The sequence below is a fragment of the Populus trichocarpa genome, chromosome 4 (genome assembly GCF_000002775.5).
Source record: "Populus trichocarpa isolate Nisqually-1 chromosome 4, P.trichocarpa_v4.1, whole genome shotgun sequence".
NCBI classification, from domain to species: domain Eukaryota; kingdom Viridiplantae; phylum Streptophyta; class Magnoliopsida; order Malpighiales; family Salicaceae; genus Populus; species Populus trichocarpa.
The window spans coordinates 5,953,073-5,979,164 of NC_037288.2; the positions used below are offsets into that span (position 1 = coordinate 5,953,073).

Below are 26,092 nucleotides of genomic sequence, written 5' to 3' on the forward strand. Positions count from 1 at the left end.
AGCTATGTGCCCAATGCTCAGCAATTTAGCGTACAAGTCCTTTAAAGGCATGGGTAATGGAGGCAGCTGCTCCGAAGTGTATCCTGCATATGGCCTTTAGTGTTTGTTTTGGTTGTTTGGCTGGGGATTTGTTCGATTGGTGTTAAAAGGTTTGGTAAAGTTCATGTTGGCGAATTGATGGGTAGGCATTTGTGGGTTTTGGTAATTTACTTTTTTGCCTTTATATCCGCCTTCCAAGTTGTTAACGTCACCTTCCCTTTTCCTTCCAATAAAACCTTTCTTCTCTAAAGGCTCCGCTATGCGCCCAGCTTTAATCCCTTGTTCTATTCTTTCTGCCACGCGTACAGCATCATAGAAATGCTGAGATGAGCTACCCATTAAATGCTCGTAGTAAGATGCCTTGAAGGTATTGGCGAACAAAGTCACCATCTCCGTCTCTATCAAAGGGGGTTGCACATGTGTTGCCTCATCCCTCCATCTTTGCGCATAAGCCCTTACTGACTTTTGGCTTCTCTTTTCCATTGACATAAGGCTCGTTCGATCTGGAGCAATTTCCAAGTTGAACTTGTACTGCTTAAGGAAAGCTTCCACCAAATCCTTCCATTTCTTGATTTTGGCATTATCCAACCTCATGTACCAGCTTAGTGCAGACCCCACTAGACTGTCTTGGAAAAAGTAGATCAGCAACTTATCGTCATTGATCACCTCAGCCATCTTGTTGCAATAGGATCGAAGGTGAGTGTTTGGGCATTCCAACCCAGTGTACTTTATAAACTCCGGTATCCTAAAATCTTTTGGTACCATGATGTTTGGTACCAAGCATACTTCAGAAGCTCGCATGGGGTCAAACCAATCATTTCCCTCAACTGCTCTTAACCTTTCTTCCAAAGCGGATATCTTGTCGTCGTTCATAAAACCAATGGACCTATTATCGGAAGGCCCATCCGCTATTAAATCTACGGTGATGTGAGCTTGAGTGGGCTGGATGGGAATGGCAGGTGTAAAGTGTTGCTCCGTTATTGAATCTGCCCCAAGTTCTGAGATACCCAGGGACATAAGTTGGCGGTGCTCCTATTGGTGGTTGGGTAGACGTTCCCTTCCCGTTCTTGGCTCTTAGAAGTTGCTCAAGCAAATTGGTCATCCGGGAAACTTCATTTCTCACGGATTCCAATTCACTTTGGTAGCGGGATTCTAGGACGGCCCTATCTTCGTTCTCCATTCTTGATCTTAGCCTAGTATAGTGGACCTTGGATGGGGGACCTATGTTTCAAGATCTGGAGTGCATGGAAAAATGTAAATGAATGTATGTTAAAGAACAATGCATGATGTATATGTAATATGAGCTTGTTTTTCAAAAACGATCGATGGCCAACATTTTGCTTGCGTAATGGGTATGGATTCCTTTGTCACGTTCCTTATCAGGGGTAGTTTTGCTCAAGTTGTTGCTTTGGTAGACTTAACCCTACTCTATAAGAGATATTTCACAAAAGATGGGTCAATGCCCCTTTTCATTAATAATATTGGCTAATACATCTCTTGAAAAGAGGATACAAAAAGAAAAGAGGATACAACAAAAAGAAAAAAAAAACATCAATCTTCCTCTTCATCCATATTTCTAGCCACTGGTAGGAAAGCAAGGCCTCGATTCTCAATCTTTTCTAAGAAGACATCAGTCTCAGCCAAGCTTTGTCGATAACGAAAGATGTCCCTCCCCACCCTTCGAGCATTGGCTCTAATAATCCGTGCATGAATGGCTGTTGCGATGTCGCGGTCGCACAAATTAATTACCCTAGCTTAAAACACACAAGATAGTATAGAGCAAGCAAGGGGTCGATCCCACGAGGAAGGTTTAGTTTAGATTTTTATGCTATATGTTATGCAATTGGGGAGTTTTGATTTGTGATGATCTAAACTATGGAAGAAATTAAACTAGCAAACAAAATCAATTGAAACTGAAATATATCAAGAAAACAAACCTTGGTTGCAAGCACACATCCACCTACAGAAATCAGAACCGATCCTTGAAACGAAACTTCAGCTTATATTCTGAATTTTTATCTTTTCTTAACATTGGTTAATTAACGGATCCGCCGTATAACTAACCCTAACCAACAAATAATCACAGTGTCCGCACTAATGATTTAATCCAATGGCAGCCTTAAGATCTAGATAAATTCATTAATCTTAACAACCAAGTTGTCAGCTTGTGTTGCTTTGATCGAATGTTCTCCCTAAGTTTAATAACGTAGTTCCGCTACAATTACCAAGCTTAGTTGCTTCACAAGTTTATATACCACAACTCCGGTTTTGATATCAAACTTAGCAATAGATTGTTCACAATAATAACTTAGAGTCCGCTCTTAGCAATTAAGATAAACAATCATACGAAATATGCATAGGAAAACAAACATACTCATTCATAATACAAACCAAAAATAAATAGAAGAATAAATCTCACAGTTCTTGAAATCTGAAGGTGTTTGCGTCCTTGCAACCAAGAAAACGAGCTTAGCCTTGCATATCTATTGAAAAACTACTCCTAAAGATGAAAGAATACATGATTTCTGATTTGTAGAGGGGAGAGTTTGTGTTTCTTCTCTTATGGCTGCCACCCTTCTTTCTTTGATTCTACTGCACTCCCTCTCCCTCTCTCTTGGCTCTCTTAATATCATGAACTTAGCTGCCTATTTATACACAAATTGTAAGTAAGAAAAATCAAAGTTCAAGTGTGAACATCAAGAGATGGTGGTAGTGTGAAGGCAGCTGGTGGCTGGTGGTTTGAGGTTGGTGGCTTGAGGTTGGTGGCTGCCTTCCTTGACCTTCTTGATTGATTTACTTGAGGAGCTAAATTGCTGAAATTAAAACTTGGATGTCGGTTTTGATGCTTCGGGATGTAATTTGGATTCGTTTCTTCACGAAACCTGTTTGCCGGCAGAATTCAGTTGTCATCTTTGCAAAATCATATCTCCCTCATATGACATCGTTGTTGGCTGAAATTTGGAGCGTTTGTATCCATTTGAGTCAGGAATCCAAAACAATTGAGTTTGCATAAATTGGATATCTACAGCTCCAGATATTGAATTTTTAATGGACAAAGGTCAACACTGGCAGAATGCGAGTTTTGACTTTGAAGGATGTGATTTCCATGCTCTTTGTATTTTTATTTTTCCTGACTTAGATTTTCCAGAAAGGTATGGATGTTATCTTTCTAATGCCACTGGAATCACTTCGTTTCGACTTTTAGAGCTCACGCTCTGCACAAAACATCGACTGAGGGTCAAATCTGTCAATTACCTCCAATTTACTCCTTTTTGCATCTTTCATCTAAAGGTGCCTTCAAAACATAAAACAAAGAATATCAAGGCATTTTATACATAAAAAAATAGGCAAAACACTAGTTAAATGTGAGTGAAACTATCGAATAATATGGTTACATCAATGGCAGCTTCATCCATTTGCTCATCTACTTTGGCCATCTTCTCCATAAGCAACATGTTGTTCCGATTCAAGGTATTGTTGTTGGTGTCGATCTATTCTTTATGTTTTTCTGAAGCTTCCAACGTTTCGGTCAACTGTTTTACCTTTTCCCTTTCTTTGTCAAGTTTCGCTTTCAACATCCTAATTTCATTTTTCTTGGTTGCCAAATCTGCTTTAACAACCTCCTCTTCCTTCCCCTTTCTTTCGAACTCTTACAATTCGGCTAGTCGACTTTCTACCATCACACATTTCTTGTTTAACTCATCATACTTCTCGATTCGGTCCATCAACTCTGCTTGAACGTGCAAGAATTTATCTTGATTGTATTCAGTATTTTCTTGATAGTCATTGAAGTCGGCCTTTAATGCTTCCAATTCAGAGCTGCTCTGCATCCAATCCAAAATCAGTGTTCCCCTCTCTTTCTCGGACTCTTCCATTACAGCCTTTCCTTTGCTCAGTTGCAGCTCCAACATCATTATTTTTTCATCTCTAGATTCGAGCTGTTCGTTTAGAAATACTCTGCTTTTGTCTCCCTCCATCATCATCATTTCTAATGCTGTTTTATCTACCTTACTCTTTCCCAATTCTATTTGGAGCCTTTCTAATTGCCCCATAAGGTCCTCCTCATTACTGACCTTTTTTTCTTTTGAATGACCCTTCTATAATTCGTGAAGGCCCGTCTTCAGAACATGGCATTCTAGGAGCGGCAGTCGGGGTCAAATTCTTCCACTTTTCATATCCTTCACTTGAGCTAAGGTCTCTCAACCTTTCAGACTCCTTTTGAATTAAAGTCAAGTGGCTCCAATTTGTTTGATAGTTTCAAGAACTTCTAGCGCTGATTGATCCTTGAAAAACCCGGAAAATTCAGCAAGTCCCACAGTTCTTGGGATGTGTTGTATGCCGCCTAATTGTCTTATCACCAAGGCCGAAGCATAGCTGACATAACCTGTGATCCCAACTAAACGTACCCTTGTCCGCAACTTACTAGGACATCAACCGATTTGACCCAGGGGCTTTCCAACTAAAGTTGCTACTAGGTGACTCCTGCAGTTTTTTCATCCAACTCTGATCGCCCAAGCTTCTCCATTCTTCTTCTTCTACTAACTTCAAAGGTTTTTGGTTAAACCATAAAAAATTATTAAAGATCAGCCTTTTGGATTCAATATGGCTTACCATCCAGATGTATAATAACTTAGTACAACATCTCATTGCGCCTTTCCCAGTCTTCCTAAAATGGTTGAGGGTCAGGAAGGTCTCAGCTAATATGGCAGTTATAGGGTTGACATGAGTATTTTCATATTCCACAAATGCAGCACCAGCTTCTAGGCTTAGAACCCCTGTTAAGCTTGGAAATAATACAAGACCATATATCCCCAGAGCAATTAACCTGTCTCTTTCTAGCATCGATCCATATTGCGATTTTTTTCTTTCCAGTTCAACCTCCAGGAATTTCCACTTTAAACCGCTGGCATTCTTCTCTAAAAATCTGCTCAGATATGGAATTTTCAGCAATTTTGACAATTCAGGAATTACTTTGTCACTTCTCAAAGGGAAATAAACCTTGTGCAGGTGCTTGGGAAACTCCATCAACATTCCATACTCCTCTACAGTGGGACACAAATCCACATTTCCAAAGGAAAAACATCTGTAATCAGGATCCCAAAAGTTAATCAGGGCTTTGATTGCTGGGTTCAATACTTCTATCTTCGTAATTTCTAACAGTCGCCCATACTTTACGGAAAATGCCGCCTCATCAATGTTCTGAATATGAACCAATATTCTCTTCATCTCATTTACCATGCAATTCAGGTCTTTGACTACTAGAAGCTTCCTTGCATTACATCTAAAGTCATCTCCCTCTGATAGTTGTGACAATTCAGAATTTTACCCATATTCCACAGTAGTAAATTTGGTAATGATGGCCATCTTATCGTTAAAAAGACCTGAAAACACAATATGCTTTATGGTTAGGTTTATGTATTATGCAAAACATGTACAGTGGAGCATATATACACCCTAAAGGCTGGTTCTAATTCTTTTATGCTTGACAAGGGTAGGTTGGCTATTTCGTCTCTAAAAGGGTCTCTTGTTGTCCCAGTGATCGCCCTCGTGAAGGCAATATGGGGGCTCAGTAGGTAATGGGATGGCATATGGACCAATCATTACCATTCTAAGCACTCAGCGAAGAGTTGGGGTTTACACAAACTTAAACCTTGACTAAAAGTCATAAGGTAAGCTGCTAGTCCCCCACTTAACCTAAAGTTTTCCTGTATAAACTCTCACATAAAAAGAATGATGCATGAAACAATTCTATATAATGTATGAACAAATATGTACAAAAATTAAAGCGTGTAAATAAAATACGCATCTTAATGACAAAACGGACAAAACCAACAACAAAAATCAGAAAAACAATGCTTAGTCCACAAGGTCCCTAGTGGAGTCGTCATTCTGTCGCACGTGTGTGGCGTCGCGGCGATCGCCCACCCTCATGGTATGGATATATATCTGGTAAATGTGGGGAGACAAGGAATTCTTTGTCTCTTAGCGGTAAAAAATAGAATGGGAGTCGCCACCTAGTATTTTGGTTACTAGGAACCCTAACTGGTCTCAGAGATCGAGTACGGAGACTGATTGCGTAAAGGAAAGGTATTAGCACCCCAAATACGCCCTACCTAAGGTAAGCTGTATTGTTTTATTGTCTGATAAAAAACTAAGGTCTCATCATGTTGGTCCATCTATGGTTCAAGAAAAGCCCTCCTCAATAAGGAGGTTCTTATCTTATGGGGTAAAACATAACCGTTCTAATGTCTATAAAAGAACTATTGTTTTAATATCGAGAATAAGTTTTACATGTAAATTCATACCCCGGATACTAAAAGACAAACATAAAAAATAAAAATAATAATAAAAAAAAAATTTTTGTTGTTTTTGAAATTTTGGCCAATGTTCTCTTGACTTTAATAAACTGGTTATTAAAGCCAAAATGCATGTTAAAACATTTTTTTTTTTAATAAAAAAACACCATGATTTTTTAGCTTTGAGACACTTGGCCGTATGCACAAAAACATTTTTAAAATTTTTTTTTATTTTGAAAGTTTTGACGAAAATCGGGTATTTTAATATCGGATTTTTGTATTTTTAGCAACATAAAAATACTGCTTGATATTAATCAAAATGACATAAAAATATGCGGGGAAATTATAAAATTCCTAAAAGTATTTTTGGAATTTTCTTTTAACAAAAAAAACTTGGGCCGGATCTGGCCAACCATCCTGGGCTGGGCCTGACCCGGCCCATATACTGTGGGCTGGGCTCAGTCCAGCCGCGTGGGCTGGGCTGATGTTCCAGCCCATAAGCAATAAAAGGGCTGGTTACTGTGCTGCACACAGTAACCAGCAAAATATAATTAGCTAGTTATTGTGCCCAGCACAGTAACTAGCTAATTAATCTTCATTTTGCTGCAGAACGTGAATTGCTCATGTTCTGCATGCAAAATGAAGATGAACAGCTAAAAACAACAGGGGGAGGGGAGAAAGTTACCTGGAGCGGGAAAGCACGGTTGTGGTCGTCAGCGGTGGTGGAAGGCGGCGGTGTTTTCCTTCTCTCCTCTCCTATGTTTCTCTTCTCAATCCCTTCTCTCTCTTTCGTTGTTCCCTCTCTCTGTTCTGCTCCTCTTCTTCCTCTTCAGTTCTGCTGGTGTTGGCAGCGTTGATGGTGGCAGGATGGCGGTGGCAGCTACTGGGAAGCCCGATGACTGCGGCTATGCTTCTTCTCCGCGGTGCAGCGACACTAACGTCTGTGTCTTCCTCTTCTGGTCTCAGTTTTCCCCGTCAACTTTCAGCTCCCCTCTTCTCCTTCCCTTCCTTCCTCTATTCTTTCGTGCTTCCTTTTCGTTTTTTTTCTGTTTAAGTTTGCTGGTGGTGGCGTTTGTTTCTCTCTAAACCTTTCTTCCCTCTCAACGTCTCCTCTATTTTTTCTTCCCTCTAGTTTCTACTTTCGGTCCCTTGCTCTTCCATGGTGTTTCACTCCTTCGGTCTCACCTCTCTTTCTCTCTAATAATTGTCGGTCTCTCTCTCGGTCTCCCTCACTTTCTCTTTCAAACGAAAATGTTCCAGCTCCCACTTTTTCCTCCTGCACTCCCTCTGTATTTATAGGCAGAGGGAGAGAGGGCCACCATGCCCTGTCCTGCCATGGTGCAGGGCATGGTGGCATGGGGGCGGCTACTGCACAGCAGCCCCTACCTCTGTAGGGCATGGGTCTTTTGGCGTGAGGGCGTGGTGGTGTCAGTGAAGGGACAAGTCGGGTCGTCGTTGGTTTTTTGGGTTTTGGGAGAGAGAGGAGAAAAAAATGGGGGGGGGGAATGCTTCTTCTTCCCCTGTTCTCTGCGCGTCCAGGGGAAGAAGAAGGCTTATGGTGTCGTTCAAAACGACACCGTTTGCTCTTTATTATTATTATTATTTTGCGGGGACCCAAAAATGGGTTACAACAATTTTAATAATACAAATAAAACATATAATGATAATGAATAAATTAATATAAAAATTATCAAAAAAAGATAAAGAAAACCTATTCGAGCCCATCCATGTGGTGATGGGTACAGAACTACTGCCTCCTCCATTGCTCTCCCTCTTGAGAGATAGAACAAAAACAAGCACTATATGAGTAGAGGATGGAGTGCTACAGTGTTTTGTAAGGTAAGGCAAGCGTTTATTATTTATTTATTTATTTTTAAAGAAATGTATCAATAATTTACTTGTTGAGAACACAAGTAACACGACAATAGCAAATAATAATAATAATAATAATAATAGATTACAATGGTTGAAATAGGGTAGAACATAAGAATATGAGGTCATGAAGCGAAAACTTTATTACAATTTACTTTTTAAAAAAATTTACAATATCTTAAATAAATTTAAAAACCAACTTAAACAAACTAGAAAATCCAAAAAAATAATAAAATAATAAAATTTATAAATAAACTAAGAAAAATAAAATTATTAATTTCATCAATACTCGATTTTCTAAACTAAATAAAAGAAACAAATAATAAAAGAAACAAATTATAAATTAAGTAAAAATAATAATTATTATTAAAAAACTTTTTTCTTTTTATCCTCCAATATCACTAGGCTTTGTACAAAAATCAAGCTTTCCTCACTAGGCTAGGTACAGAAATGTACAAAGCAAGCCTTCCTCACTAGGCTTTGTACACACACATTAAGTGGTAGATTTTCTAGAAAATCCTCATCATTTTCAGAAAACATGGCTGAAGAGGATAATCAGTCGTTTTATAATGAGAATAATCGAGTTAGAATACTTATAAACCACATGAATCCCATAAAAACAAGTGCACCCTCATGTATAGTTTTCCCTCCTGATGCATCTCACTTCAATTTTAAGTCAGACATTATTCAACTTTTACCTTCTTTTCATGGCTTAGATTTAGAAAATCCATACTTGTATTTAAGAGAATGTGAGGAGGTCTGTAACACCTATAATGACTTAAATTGTAGCATGAACACCATCAGATTAAAGCTTTTTCCTTTTTCATTAAAAGATAAAGCTAAAACATAGCTACAAAATCTTAGGTCAGGATCCATTCATGCTTGGGATGAAATGCAACAACAATTTTTAAAGAAGTTTTTTCCGTTTCACAGAGCAAACTCTTTCAAAAGACAAATCACCATTTTCACTCAAAAACCAGGAGAAACATTTTACCAATGTTGTGATAGATATCGAGACTTGCTTAATACTTGCCCTCATCATGGTTTTGAAACATGAAGATTGGTTTCATATTTTTATGAAGGGTTAACACCTAAAGATAGACAAATGGTGGAATTGATGTGCAATGGAACTTTTGAAGATAAAGACCCTAATGAAGCAATGGAGTACTTAGACTTGCTAGCTGAAAATGCTCAAAATTAGGACACTACAGGCACTTATGAGGCACCAAGTAAAACTCAACCTCATACATCTAGTGGAGGAATGTACAACCTTAGGGAAGATCATGACCTCCAAGCCAAGTTTGCATCTTTAGCTAGAAAAGTCGAGGCACTAGAATTGAAAAAGAGTGGTTAATTAAAATATGTTCAAGATATTGTGTGTCAAATCTGTGAAACCAATGAACATTTAACAAATGATTGTCCTACTTTGCCTTCTTTTAGGGAATGTTTCCATGAATAAGCTCATGCTTTAAACAGTTTTTAAAGGCTTAATCATAACCCATACTCGCAAACATACAACCCTGGTTAGAGAAATCACCTAAATTTCAGTTGGAAGAGTGATAACAATAATGCACAAACTTCACAACCACCGTTTCAAGCACACCATAATTTTCAAAATTCTCATGGATATGCACCTCCTTATGCTCCACCTCCTAGAAGAAATCTTGAGGAAACATTGCATGCATTCATTGAAAAGTAAGAGAAAATCAACACTCAACTTGCTCAAAGCATGACATATTTAAAAATACTCTTGCAAAGTTCACATCTGCTCTCAGTTTTCACGAGAAAGGTAAGCTTCCATCTCACCCATAGCAAAATCCCAAGGGGCAATACAATTCAAGTGCAAGTAGCTCCGGAAGCCAACACATGGATCAAGTTAAATCAGTCATTACTCTCCGCAACGGTAAGGTTATTGAAAAACTCATTCTTGAACCTTGTGAGAAAGAAGATGAGTTAGTCTCTAAGGGTAAGGAAGGGGTTGAACTTGAACATTCCAAAGAAAAGACTGATTCCCCACCAGCACTTCCATTTCCTCATGCCATGACCAAATAAAGGAAAGTCAATCACAATTCTGAAATCTTTGAAACTTTCAAATAGGTACGAATCAATATACCTTTGTTGGATGCTATTAAACAGGTACCTTATTATACTAAATTTTTGAAAGATCTGTGCACTGTGAAGAGAAAACTGAATGTGAAAAAGAAAGACTTTTTAGTCGAACAAGTAAGTGCTATTCTTCAAAACAATAATGCTTTGAAATATAAAGACCCTGGTTGTCCTATAATTTCATGCTTTATTGGAGAACATAAAATTGAAAAAGCTTTACTTGATCTTGGAGCTAGTGTGAATTTACTTCCATATTCAGTCTTTCAGAGTCTCAATCTAGGTGAGTTAAAACCAACTTCTGTAACTTTCTTACTTGCTGATAGATATGTAAAAGTGCCTAGAGGAATAGTTGATGATGTGTTAGTACAAGTTGATAAATTCATTTATCATATGGATTTTATTGTCTTGGATACACAACCTGTTGAAGTATGTAATTTAATTCCTGTTATTTTAGGACGTCCATTTCTTGCAACTTCTAATGCATTGATTAACTGTAGGAATGAAGTGATGAAGTTATCTTTTGGAAATATGACATTGGAGATGAATATTTTCAACATTTGCAAGCAACCTGAAGATGATAATGATTTACAGGAAGTGGACTTTATTGAAAAATTAGTTCATGATCAATTTCAAACCACTTCCAATGAAACTGAGATTGATGAATATGATGATTTGCAAATGGTCTATTTCAGGAATAATCAAAAGCAAGTAATTGGAGACCAAAAATTAAGGAATTGCCACCACGATCAATTGAGTCTGTACCTTCAAGTGTTCAACCACCAAAACCTAATTTGAAGTCGTTACCATTCAATCGCAAATACTCATTTTTAGGAGAAAATGAAACTTTTCCGGTAATAATTTCTTCCAAACTTAATGCACATCAAGAAGGTAAGTTATTACAAACTCTGAAATGCATAAAAATGCATTAAGATGGACCATAGCTGACATAAAAGGAATTAGTCTTTTGATTTGCACACACAAAATTTATTTAGAGGAAAATACTAAACCCTCTAGAGAAATGCAATGAAGGCTTAATCCAAATATGAAAGAAGTAGTGAAAAATGAATTCATTAAACTTTTAGATAATGGAATCATTTATCCTATTTCTGACAGCAAATGGGTAAGTCCTACCCAAATTGTACCTAAAAAGTCTAGAGTCACTGTGATAACAAATAAGAAAAATGAGTTAATTCCAACTAGGACTATTATTGGTTGGCGCATGTGCATTGACTATAGGAAACTTAATTCAATAACTAGAAAAGATCATTTTCCTTTACCTTTCATAGCTCAAATCCTAGAAAGAGTTGTAGGTCATGAATTTTATTGTTTCCTAGATGGCTATTCAGGTTACAACCAAATTGAAATTGCATTGGAAGATCAAAAGAAGACTACTTTCACATGTCTATTTGGTACTTTTGCATATCAAATGATGCCTTTTGGATTATGTAATGCACCAGCCACGTTTCAAAGATGCATACTTAGCATATTCAGTGATATGGTTGAATGTTTTCTTGAGATTTTATGGATGATTTTTCTATTTTTGTTGATTCATTTGATGATTGTTTAACTAACTTGGAAAAAGTTTTGAATAGGTGTGAAGAGAAGAATCTTGTGTTGAATTGGGAAAAATGTCATTTTATGGTAACAAACGGCATTGTACTTGGTCACATTGTTTCATCGAAAGGAATTGAGGTTGACAAATCTAAAATTGAGTTAATTGCTAACTTGCCAACACCAAAATCTATTAAAGATGTTAAATCATTCTTAGGACATGCTGGTTTTTATAGAAGGTTCATCGAAGATTTTAGTATAATATCCAAGCCCTTGAGTAACCTTCTAAAAAAGGATAATATTTTTGAATGAACTGAACATTGTGAAGAAACCTTTGTTAAACTTAAAAACTTGCTTACTTCTGCTCTTGTCATTCAACCTCCTGATTGGTCATTACCTTTTGAAATAATGTGTGACGCTAGTGATTATATCGTGGGTGCCATCTTGGGACAAAGAAAAGATAAGAAACCTTATGTGATTTACTATGCAAGTAAAACTTTAAATAGTGCTCGAATGAATTACACTACCACTGAAAAAGAATTACTTGCAGTAGTATTTGCATGTGAAAAATTCAGATCTTATTTTGTTGACTCACCTGTTGTTGTTTTTAGTGATTATGCAGCATTGAAATATCTTCTTTCTAAGAAAAATTATAAGGCTAGATTGGTACGATGAATTTTGTTACTTCAAGAATTTGATATCACAATTAAAGACAAGAAATGATAAGAAAATGTTGTCGCAGATCATTTGTCAAGATTGACAACAGATTCAAGATCTAACATCACACCAATCGATGACTACTTTCCTGATGAATCTTTACTTTCCATCTCTACAATGCCTTGGTTTGCAAATATTGTTAATTTTCTTGTTTCATGACATTTGCCAGCTCATTGGAGTACCCAAGATAAAAGAAAGTTCTTGAACGAAGTGAATAACTTTTATAGGGATGACCCATATTTATTCAAATATTGTCCTGATTAAATATTTTGAAGATGCATTCCTGATAATGAGGTAAGTAGTGTTATTAAATTTTGTCACTCTGAAGCATGTGGGGGTCATTTCTCATCAAAGAAGACAACTGCAAAAATCTTACAATGTGGATTTTATTGGCCCACCATGTTCAAGGACACACATGCATTCTACAAAACTTGTGAAAATTGTCAAAAGTTGAGATCTATTTCAAAACGTCACATGATACCTTTAAATCCTATTCTTGTCATTGAGATATTTGACTATTGAGGTATAGATTTCATGGGTCCATTTCCTCCATCATTTGGTTTCGTGTACATATTAGTCGTAGTAGATTATGTTTCAAAATGGATAGAGGCAATTCCAAGTCGAAACAATGATCACAAAACAATGATAAAGTTTTTAAAAGAAAATATTTTGAGTTGATTTGGAATCTCTTGAGCCATGATAAGTGATGGTGGAACACATTTCTGCAACAAGCCATTTGAGTCTTTAATGAAGAAATATGGAATCACACACAAAGTTGCCACCCTTTATCACCCTCAAACAAGTGGACAGGTAGAACTTGATAATAGGGAGATCAAACAAATCTTGGAAAAAATAGTGAACCCTAATAGGAAAGACTGGTCTTTAAGACTTAATGATGCATTTTGGGCTTATCGTACTGCTTTTAAAACATCATTAGGTATGTCACCTTATAGGTTGGTTTATGGAAAATCTTGTCACTTGCCCGTGGAACTTGAACATAAAGCTTATTGGGCTATCAAAGCTTTCAATTCAAACCTTGATGATGCTAGCCAGCTGCGTAAGTTACAAATAAATGAGCTTGAGGAAATAAGAAATGATGCATATAAGAATTCAAAAATTCATAAAGAAAGAATCAAAGAGTTTCATGACAAGAGAATCTTAAGAAAAACATTTGATGTTGGTCAAAAAGTTTTGCTTTATAATTCTCGACTCCATTTATTTCCTGAAAAGCTAAGATCAAGATGGAGCAGTCCATTTATTGTGAAACATGTGTATCCTTATGGGGCCTTTGATATTGAGAATTCAAAGAATGGCAATGTTTTTAAGGTAAATGAACATCGTTTGAAAGCTTACTTTGATAATTTTCCTAATGAAAATGATTCCATTGGTTTGAATGATCATGTTTATAAAGGTTGATTATTTTGTTTTTCTCACATTGTTTTTGTATTTCCTTTTGGTGTGACTCTTGTTTTACTAGTCTTTCTCCAACCCTGGTCAAACGGCGGATAACGGTACTCCGTGACTCTTAAGTCGGTTCTTTCAGTTTCCCATAATAGCTTATATATGTGTATATATTTATGCAATTCTTTGCTCTTTCTCCTTTATTTGCATCTCTTCTCCAATTCTCATTTGAAAATGGACACCACTCTTGAAAAATTGAAAAAGTATTTTCCCGCTTTGCCTCCAAATACGATTGCAAAAATTTACCATGCTAGGTGTGCAAGATTGAGGTTGTTAATGAACCATGGAATTCCTGAAGATATTCAATGGATGATTGAAGAAAAGGTCTTTTTATCAGGTGAGTCTTCCAATTCTTTTATTTCATACATGCCTAGGACAGGTAAAAGCACTTTTGCAAAGAAACGTCGTGCAAAACGACTGAAAGTCTGTCACCGATGTGCCAGATGAACTTGTAATGCACAATGTCATTCTTTAGGAATGATATCTATAAATCGTAAAGATAAAAGACAATTAATTAAGGATGTACTGAGTAAGGAGTCTTTAGATAACCTTCTATTGACTCTTGAGATGCATCCTAGTGGAGATGTGCATCGTGCAATTCATGATTTATGGCCCCATTTTTATAAAGAACATGATCGACTTAGTCTTGGGAATCTGACTAAAAAAGACCATATTTGTCAGTTTTTGAGAAAACTGGATGGGAAGCCTATCCCCGACCCATAGAGGGCGTTTAAGCCTTTCTTGGACGTAAAACCAAAGGAAGATGTGAGCCACAATCACAAATACGATTTGAGTCTTAGTTTGTAAAAATTTATGTCTTTTAGCATAATATTTTATGTTTTGTTATTTCTTATATTTATGTAAGTGTGTTTCAGGCTTGTCAGTGTTCGTTGTTTCAAGTGATGTCTTCTATACTCTATCTTTCTACCTTAGGACATTGAGGATAATGTCTCATTTTGGTTGGGGGGGAGGGTAGTAGTCATAAATTAAAAAAAACTAACTTACTAACTGTTTTTTTTTTTGCTATTATTAAAACCATTTGACAAAACTGTTATTAGGATGGCAGAGTAAGGAGGAATTTTATTGACTCTTGAGACGCATCTTGGTAAACATTTTTCAATGGTTATTTGCAATATTCATAACAAGGTCTATCACACACTTCTCAAGAAATATTCATGTTTACAAACTCTCGCATTGTTATCACTTGGTTCTGCTCATATACTCATTTCACAAGTATTCTTAAACCTTCATTTTCACACACACACACTTTAACATATGATTGTGGGTTGCATATCAGATTATTACATTATTTATGTTCTTTTGTTAAAGGTAACAACTAAGGGAGAGGGATAATATATAATTTGCAAAAAAAAAAAACAAAATATTGATGATAATAAAAACGTTGATAAGTTTGGTTTCGTAGCCTCCCTAACCTAAGCAATTAAGCCCGAAAAGGTGTTTTAACACCTAATACCCTAAAGTCAACTGACTTGGGAGCTATTGGCCCAGTGCTTATTACATGGGTTAAGGAGAAAAGCTTAAGGGAATGAAACATTGCACTATCTACGTACCAGTATCTGCTACCCGAGTTACTAAGCTCGTAGGGGTGTCTCAACACATAATGCCCTAAGACCAACTGGTCTGGGAGTCATTAGCCGAAAGCTTGTTACATGGGTTAAAAATGCATTATGTTTTAAGTTATATGTATATATATATATATATTTTTTTTTTTTAAAAAAAAAAAGAAGGAAAAAAAAGATAATAATCCCAACCCAAGAAAGTTAACCTTAGAAAAACATTAGAAAAGAATATTGTTTTCTTCCAATAAAAGCCCCATCATCTATGTTTTCATACATTGAGCACATAAAAGGAAGGTTTATTAATAACTTGTTTCAACAGTATGAACAGATATATAAATTTAATGAGAGTTTGTTTATTTGGATAGATTAATGGAAGTTGAATGATGAATGCCTTGCTTTGTGGAACTTGCAAATTATTTTCTATTTTAACACTTTGATTACTAGGGACTAGTATAAGCTGGTTGGGGGGGTGATTAGTACTTAAAAGTGCATTTTTATCAAGGTTTTATTTCATCATTTTGCACTTGAAGTATCAATAACTCCTTAACTAGAGCATCTTTTATAATAACATGTCTAATAATATAAGATACCTTTAATTTATGGTAAATGTTCATCTTAAATGCAGGCCTATCACATAAATCAAAGGATTGATTGATGAGTTTAACTACTGAAATTGAGAAGACAAAGAGAGGGCTAAGCTTAGAAAAGAGGTGTTGGTTAAGTCCAAACCGAAACATCATTCAGTTATTGGATCATAACTAGAGCTGTAGAACTTGGATTTAGGTCTGGTTTATATGTATGGAAAGCTAAGACATAGGCCTAAAACTTTCATGAAGAGTCCAAGATTTAAATGTGTCATTTTTTAGTTCAAATGGTAGCAACAACGGAGAAGTTGGAATTTGTCATGCAGCCCAGACACTATTCAGTGTTCAGTCTATATCTCGAGTTCTAGAAATTCAAATGTGCCAATTCTTATTTTGTTGGAAAGCTGAGACAATTGCCCAGAACTTTCATGAGGACTATCTATTCAAATTCTAATGTTAACAATGACGTTTTGTTCAGACAAGAAGATAAGGATTGTCACCAAGTCAAGATGTGGCCACCCACTCAACAATTAGTCATCAAATCAATAGTTCTGAATTTTAGCCTATAAAATGAGGCATTTACCATGCATTTAGGCATCTTGGTTTTCAGATCAAGATCAAGATCAATTTTCTCTTCACAATGCACAAGTCTTTCAAGAATTTAGCATAAGAAGGTACATGTTTAATAGCATCCAGCAAAGGTATATTGATCCTTACCTGTTTGAAAGTTTCAAAGATTTCAGAGTTGTGATTGACTTTCCTTTGTTTGGTCATGGCATGAGGAAATGGAAGTACTGGCGGGGAATCAGTCTTTTCTTTGTAATGTTCAGATTCAACCCCTTCCTTACCCTCAGAGATTGACTCATCATATTTCTCACAAGGTTCAAGAGTGGGTTTTTCAATAACCTTACCATTGCGTAGAGTAATGATTGATTTGACTTGATCCATATGGTGGCTTCCAGAATTACTTGCATTTGCATTGTATTGCCCCTTGACATTTTGCTGTGGTTGAGATGGAAACTTACCTTTCTCTTGAAAACTGAGAGTAGATGTGAATTTTGCAAGAGTATCTTTAAAATTTGTCATGGTTTGAGCAAGTTGAGTGTTGAGTGTTGATTGTCTCTTGCTTTTCAATGAACACATGCAATGTTTCCTCAAGATTTCTTCTAGGAGGTGGAGCATAAGGAGGTGCATATCCATGGGAATTTTGGAAATTATGGTGTGCTTGAAATAATGGCTGTGAAGTTTGTGCATTATTGTTATCACTCTTCCAACTGAAATTTGGGTGATTTCTCCAACCAGGGTTATATGTTTGCGAGTATGGGTTATGATTGGGCCTTTGAAAACTGTTTAAAGCATGAGCTTGTTCATTGAGGCATTACTTGAAAGAAGGCAAAGTTGGACAGTCATTTGTTGAGTGTTCATTGGTTTCACAGATTTGACATACAATTCCTTGAACAGATTTTAATTGATCACTCATTTTCAATTCTAGTGCTTCGACTTTTCTAGCTAAAGATGCAAACTTGGCTTGGAGGTCATGATATTCCCTAAGGTTGTACATTCCTCCACTAGATATATGAGGTTGACTTTTACTTGGTGCCTCATAAGTGCATGTAGTGTCCCAATTTTAAGCATTTTCAGCTAGCAAATCTAGGTACTCCATTGCTTCATTAGGGTCTTTATCTTCAAAAGTTCCATTGCACATCAATTCAACCATTTGCCTATCTCTAGGTGTTAACCCTTCATAAAAATATGAAACCAATCTCCATGTTTCAAAACCAGGATGAGGGCAAGTATTAAGCAAGTCTCAATACCTATCCCAACATTGGTAAAATGTTTCTCTTGGTTTTTAAGTGAAAGTGGTGATTTGTCTTTTGAAAGAGTTTGTTCTGTGAGATGAAAAAAACTTCTTAAAAATTGTTGTTGCATTTCATCTCAAGCACGAATGGATCCTGGTCTCAAATTTTATGGCCATGTTTTAGCTTTATCTTTTAATGAAAAAGGAAAAAGCTTTAATCTAATGGTGTTCATGCTACAGTTTAAGTCATTATAGGTGTTACAGACCTCCTCAAATTCTCCCAAATGCAAGTATGAATTTTCTAGATCTAAGCCATGAAAAGAAGGTAAAAGTTGAATAATGTCTGGCTTAAAATTAAAATGAGACGCATCAGGAGGAAAAACTATACACGAGGGTGCACTTGTTCTTGTGGGATTCATGTGTTCTCTAAGTGTTCTCACATGATTATTCTCATTATGAAGCGACTGATTATCTTCTTCGACCATATTTTCTGAAAATGATGAGGATACCTTACAAAGTTTACCACTTAATGTACGTGACCAAACTCTCATCCACGTGTAGGAAGAGAATAAAAGGAAGAAAAGAAAAGAAAAGGAAACCAAACAAAACAAAACAAAACAAAAGAAACAAAAGTTAGATAAAATGAAAAGTCAAAAGAGAAAATAAAATAAGTATTATAATTTATTCAAGAATTTACCTCCCCAGCAACGGCGCCAAAAACTTGACACGACCAGAAGATTGGTGTCTTCTCCCAAGTGTAGGAGTGTCGAAGTAATAAATAACCCGGCAAGATCGGGGTCGAACCACAGGGAGGTTATCTATATAAATTATAAATAATAATAATAATAATAATTATAAGTTGAAGAGAGCTTTGAGATGTGATATTGATATACGGATTAAACAATGATAAAAACAATTGTCAAGGTTAGAGGATCCACTAATGGTATTTCAAACAAGTATGGTATAAACTCTTATTACTCAACTGGAAACTACACACAAAGGAGGTTCCAATCAGATTATAAATTGTTAACATGATTACATTAGTTATCTTATTCGAATAATGCTAATACTTGTAAATGTTGTCAGGTATTCATGATTATAACTTATGTTAACAACAAATCAAGTTCCTTATATAGCACAGGTGTCAGTTATACCATACGGTTTGGGCTATGAAAGTGCCAAGTATTTGTTGTACCAAGGGTTATACAATATAAATCTAGATTAACCATTTAACAAGCAAAGTATTAAAAATGAATAAGATAACAAATACAAAACATGTTAGTATCAAACATTAAAGTCCATGTTGAGTTTATACTATACTTATTCTTACACCATTAGTGTAACTTTTTCACCTTAACATAATAAACTTAGTTAAACATAATGAAGAAGAGACACATAAATAAACAAGATAAAAACATAAATAATATATAAGTTAACTAAATAAATGAAAGGAAATGAAAAGCATAAACAAGAGATTAATATAAACAAAACTTAAGAATATAAAGAGAGAAAGCAAGAGCATGATCTTGATCTGAAAACCAAGATGCATAAATGCATGGCAAATGCCTCCTTTTATAGGCTAAAATTTGAAACTATTGATTTGATGACTAATTGTTGAGTGGGTGGCCACATCTTGACTTAGTGACAATCCTTATCTTCTTGTTTGAACAAAACATCATTGCTAACATCAGAATTTGAATAAATTATCCTATGAAAGTTCTAGGAAATTGTCTCAGCTTTCCAACAAAAAAAGAATCGGTTAAGTTTGAACTTCTAGAACTCAAGATATGGGCTGAACATTGAACAGTGTTTGGGCTGCAGGACAGATTCTGACTTCTCCGTTGTTGCTAAGATTTGGACTTCCAAACAGCAGAATTGAGTCTTGGACTCCTCATGAATGTTTTAGGCCTATGTCTTAGCTTTCTAGCCATATAAACCAAATTGAAATTCAAGATCTACAGCTCCCGATATGACCCAATGATTGAACAGTGTTTCAGTTTGGACTGAACCAGCATCTCTTTTCTAAGCTTAACCTTCTCTTTGTCTTCTCAATTTCAGTAGTTGAACTCATCAATCAATCTCTTGATTTATGTGATAAGCTTGCATTTAAAATGAGCATTTATCATAAATTAAAGCTATCTTATATTATCAGACTTGTTATTATAAAACATGCTTAAGTTAGGGAATTTAATGATACTTTAAGTGCAATTTGATATTATAAAGCCTTAGTGAGAATGCACTTTTAAGTACTAATCATATAACCCTTGATACAACAAATACTTTGCACTTTCATAGCCTAACTATATGGTATAACCGACACCTGTGCTATGAAAAGAACTTGATTTGTTGTTAACATAAATTAATATCATGAATACCTGACAACATTTACAAGTATTAACATTATTTGAATAAGATAACTAATGTAATAATGTTAACAATTTATAATCCGATTGGAACCTCCTTTGTGTGTGGTTTGCAGTTGAGTAATAAAAAGAGTTTATACTATACTTATTTGAAATACTATTAGTGGATCCTCTAACCTTGATAATTGTTTTATCCTTGTTTAATTCTTACATCAATATCCTATAAAATTGTCATAAACTCTTTGTTTTATTAAATATATATATTATTTGTAATTTATATAGTTCACCTCCCTGTGATTCGACCCCGGTCTTGCCGGGTTATTTATTACTTTGACACTCCTGCACTTGGGATAAGACATCAATCTTTTGATCGTGTCATGGTGCAATGGTAAAATGGCTAATACCACGAGCAGCAACAATAGGTCTAAGTTTGATAAATTCACCACAGTTGTCGGAATAAATTTTTTTATTTTTTTTAGAAAATTGATTTTCAACCATAATGGTAAAGTGAACAAAAATAAAAGATACATCTGACTTATTATGTATAGGAAAAAACAAGCAGTACTTAATGAAATGATAAATAAAAAATACATAATAATGGTAGCCATCGGAACCGCGAGGATTGTCCCTAAACACCAGGATACAAATATTCAAGAGGAGCATGACTCATAAGGAAAGTGACATTAAAAGACAATTTATGCGACTTATTACATCAACATGAAACGCAGGACAATAAAGACTGCACTGACACGAAACGCAGGAAAATAAAAAAATAAGAGGACGACACAGGTAAGTCATAACTATGAAAAAAAGAAGACAAAAGTTTGGAACTGGGTTGACCCAGCCTATGACACCAGCGATCAAAGGAGGCACGAGTGCCAGCAAAGGTAATGGCATGAGCTTGAGATGAGGAAGGGCATAGTTTCACAGAATAAACACCATCTTCACACCTACCGCGCATGAGCGGGAGTTGTGGTTATTTCCTTATATGGTGCATCGTGTTTCTTAGTGGATTCCAGCCTCTAAACATGTGGAATAATAAATTCATTTGTCTTTCCATGACTCAACAAGTTGAGACAAAGCCACCCGAGAAGAACCACCCTCATTCAATGCGGCCTGTGCTGCAATTTTCATGGCTATGGCTCTCTCCCTAATCAACTTACCTTCCTCCGACTCCATCAACCCTAGAACTCGCTCCTCCACCTCGGCCGAACTCACAAATCCGTTGTCAGATTCATTCATCGGCAATGCAAGTTTCATTTCCTCCACCAAGAAGATCCTATTGAGCCTCTGCTCTGCGTATAGTGGCCAAGCCACCAATGGCACACCTGCGCAAACTGCTTCCAGCACCGAGTTCCATCCACAATGACTTACGAACCCGCCTACCGATGGATGGTTCAGCACTGCTACTTGCGGAGCCCACGACTTCAGCACGAGTCCCCTCTCCTTGGTTCGATTCAAGAAACCTTCAGGGAGCAATGAGTCTAAATCAATGTTTGGACGTGCCGAGAGTGCCACGCTTTTCTTATCAGAAGGTGGATTCCGAACCACCCACAAGAACCTGTGACCACTTCTCTCCAACCCGTAAGCTATTTCTCTTAACTGTTCCTTGGAGAACAGCCCCAAGCTACCAAAACATAGAAAAACAACACTTCCAACTGGTTGCGAGTCCAGCCATGTTAGACACTCCAGCGTAGTACCATTGCGAGTGCCTGCATCATCTTTAGGACCTTCAGTGGCTATCAATGGTCCGATACAATAAATTGGCGGTGCGCGGTTGTTGGGTACACAGAATCCCTCTGATAATGTTTTCACAGCTCTGGCTTCAAGTGAGGCAAAAGTGTTTACGACAATACCTGCTGATTCGGGAAAGCTTCTTGAGGAATCTAAAAAGTTCTCATAGGACTTATCGTCGCGATCAAGTAACGGTATTGGCATGTCAGACGATGGAATTGGTGGAACACCGGGAATATGAAGAAGGGATTTTAGATCTTTAAGACTTTTTGTGGTGGTGTTATGAATGGTTGGGAAATAAAGGAAAACAACGAGAAAACCAGCACCAGAAGGGGAGAAGTGGTAGCCAGGGATATTGAGTTCCTTGGCAACATTGAGAGCAGCGCAGCAAAAGAAGTCCATAACAAGTCCATGAATGGTGTAGTTTTTTGAAATGGACAATAGTTGTTCACGAACGTGAGGATTGCTGAGGCGAAGGACCTCAAAAGTGAGTTCTTCATGATGGGTGGTTTTTGTAGAAGGGAGGGTTACAGTTGGAAGATGGTGGAATTTGATCGAGGGAATGGTGGCAGCAACGTTGGCAATGTAAGGGGCAGTGGAGCCAGAATCATAGGGCACAGAAGTGATGAGTATGTGAATAGAAAGGGAAGGTTTTTGGGTCAATAAGAGTTTCCCTACCTCCACCATAGATATCAAATGGCCAATAGGTGGTGATGGGTACAGAACTATGGCCTCCTCCATGGCTGCTCGTACCCTTTCCTATACCTTTGTGTGTACTTGGAGAGACAGAAAGAGAGAGAGCAAGCAATCTGTGGAGCAGTTTCAAAAAGAAAGGAATAATGTCACAAACACCATCTGAGCATGAAATAGGGTCAGATAGAAGATGTTGCACCAGTTTTCAATGATTTGTCTATATACCTACTAGGCTACTACATAATCGTTCTCAAAGTCTTTCATCTTCGTTTCTTGTACTCTGCCAGAACAGTAAAATCGTAGCAACCTACCAGTTAAACCTAAATTTCTTAGAACCATAAAATCGTAGCAACCTAAATTTCTTAGAACAATAAAATCGTAGCAACCTAGCTACCAGTTAAACCTCAATATATAGTAGGACGTCAGAATCCATGTGTTTTAGTACGCAAGATACATCTTCTAAATTTTCAAGGCAAAAGAAGACAATTGCGTTTATCTTTCCTTGACACGTAGCTACCACTTCGTAAGTATTCTCGGATAAGAAAACAATCGAGACCGAGTCATTAATTTAATTGGATTTAATAAGTTAGTATAATTTTAATAATACAAATAAAACATATAATGATAATTAATAAATTAATATAAAAATTATCAAAAAAAAAAAAGAAACCGATTCGAGCCCATCCATGTGGTGATGGGTACAGAACTACTGCCTCCTCCATTGCTCTCCCTCTTGAGAGATAGAACAAAAACAAGCACTATATGAACAGGGAATGGAGTGCTACAGTGTTTTGTAAGGTAAGGCAAGCGTTTATTATTTATTTATTTATTTTTAAAGAAATGTATCAATAATTTACTTGCTGAGAACACAACTAACACGACAATAGCAAATAATAATAATAATAATAATAGATTACAATGGTTGAAATAGGGTAGAACATAAGAATATGAGGTCATGAAGTGAAAAATTTATTACAATTTACTTTTTTAAAAAATTTACAATATCTTAAATAAATTTAAAAACCAACTTAAACAAACTTTAAACAAACTAGAAAATCCAAAAAAAAAATAATAAAATTTATAAATACACTAAGAAAAATAAAATTATTAATTTCGTCAATACTTGATTTTCTAAACTAAATAAAAGAAAAAATCATAAAAGAAACAAATTATCCTAAATTAAGTAAAAATAATAATAATTATTAAAAAACTTTTTTCTTATAATCCTCCAATATCACCAGGCTTTGTACAAAAATCAAGCCTTCCTCACTACGCTATGTACAAAAATGTACAAAGCAAGCCTTCTTCACTAGGCTTTGTACAAAAATCAAGCATTCCTCTCTTTCTCATCTCAACTGCTCGACCATTGATGTGGTAGGTAAGAAAGAGACGAGCAAGCCAAGCAGTGTGGAACTCTCCATGCCATGAATGTTCAATGATGAAAAGGATACGAAAGTGATATTAAATTGTTTTTTAAAATATTTTTATTTGAAAATGTATTAAAATTATTTTTTTATTTTTTAAAATTTATTTTTGATATAATACATCAAAATAATTTCAAAATACCAAAAAAAATATTAATTTAAAAAAATTAAAGATAAAAATATTTAATTTTTTTAAAACATTTTTAAAATATAAAAACAAACAGAATTTTTTACATATATTGTATGATTCTACATATATTGTACCTTGACAGAAATTATCATGATCGTTACAAAGTAATCATTTTCATATGATTTGTTGTTGTCGGATACATATCTCTTCCTAATTTTTGTATTTTTTTTCTAATGGAAAAGTAAAGTATTCTTAAAAAAAAAAAAAAGAGAGAAGAATTGACACAGAAAAAATAAATAAATATCAATTGAGCTAAATGGTTTGCTGGCTGCTCAGTCCAGTTACGCCACTTGCCATGTCTCTTGCCAATAATTCTTATATTAGAGACCCTTTTTACAATAAATAAGAGATTTTTTAAAATCCGAGACAACCAGTAAAGTAAATTAGTATATGATTTGTCATGTAATTTTGAATTTTTTTTTTTACCATTATTAGAAAGGTTCTCAAATATTTCCATATATATATATTGAAATCGATATATGAATCACATCACACACCTTAAATTTATTGGGTTGGATCAATTTTAATAATATATAAATGATGATTAAAAATTATTTTATAAATTATGCACATAATAATGATATATAATTAAATTATGTTCTTAGAGCGGTTAATTTTAAAACCTTAATATTCACACTTATTTCAAAAAGTATTTATCAAAATATATAATATCTTGTATGTATTTTGAAATTTTTTATTTTTATTAAACTCAGTTGAGATATAAATAAATAATAAACTCTATTTATATACTTTCTAGATCCTAGTTTTTTAATGTCCACTATTATATTCAAATGTTGTAATAAAAACCCAATATAATTCAATGATGCGAATCTCTAAAAGGGGAGAAAATTAAGTCTTAAATGAATTTATAATTTTATAAAAAGAATACATAAAAATCGATATATTTATGAAAATAATTAAAAAGGTAAAAAAAAAAAAAAAAAGCAAGGCTAGCATTCAAATGACGCATGGCTGGCCATGGCAAGCCTATGCCATTGCGCACCCCAGGTCTTTAAAAACTAACATTCGAGGAGAAAAACGAAGTTAATTCCAAGCAAAAAATTCATAGTATATCACCTTAAGATCTTTAAAAATCAAATCCAAGTTTCTAATTTGTTTTTTAAATCCAATCATGTATCTCCATTTTGCAGCAAATTAAGAAGGTATTTGGCATGGCTATCCAACAATTCTAATCAACAAATTGATATAAGAGGTATATGAGAGTGTGGTAGCGGTTGCTTTTCAAAGTGTTTTTCACTCTGAAATTGATATAGGATTATTCATTCGGCCTTGAAGAGACGAATATTGATTGGAAATTGTGGAATAAGATGAGCGGAGGAACTAGTTACCCGGTAATGGGCTAGTGGCATCATTTTTGTTTTCTAATGACCGGAATATGCAACTTGAGTTAAACTTACTTGTGTGGTGTTAATATTGTCGGGATGACTGACTTGTCAGATTATAAATGGAATGTTGGATGATACTTTACTGTTAAACAAAAATGATAAATTGTGTTCTTGTTATGGATTATTGAAGAAATAATAATAAATAAATAAATTGATGAAGATCTAATCCTTGTGAAGGATGAAGGCAAATATCGTATCGCTTGGGACGTGAAAATAGAAGTTCATTAAACATGGTAGGTGTTATACACTTGAGAAATGCAATGATATATATATATATA

General features: G+C 35.4%; 2 protein-coding genes across 2 annotated transcripts in view; both read right to left on the bottom strand.

Moving 5' to 3' along the window:
* The window catches only part of LOC7468359 (UDP-glycosyltransferase 88A1), a 64,011-nt gene that overhangs the window by 30,085 nt on the left and 7,834 nt on the right, over positions 1-26,092 (bottom strand). The window lies entirely within an intron of this gene.
* Positions 20,930-23,136, bottom strand: LOC18097541 (UDP-glycosyltransferase 88A1). Its single transcript, XM_024599172.2, has one exon. It carries the CDS (start codon positions 22,840-22,842, stop codon positions 21,412-21,414), a length of 1,431 nt encoding a protein of 476 aa, XP_024454940.1. The 5' UTR covers positions 22,843-23,136; the 3' UTR covers positions 20,930-21,411.

What these genes read in the sequence shown, in the direction of transcription:
- LOC18097541 (XM_024599172.2), bottom strand. Translation starts at nt 22,842, where the DNA reads ATGGAGGAGGCCATAGTTCTGTACCCATCACCACCTATTGGCCATTTG.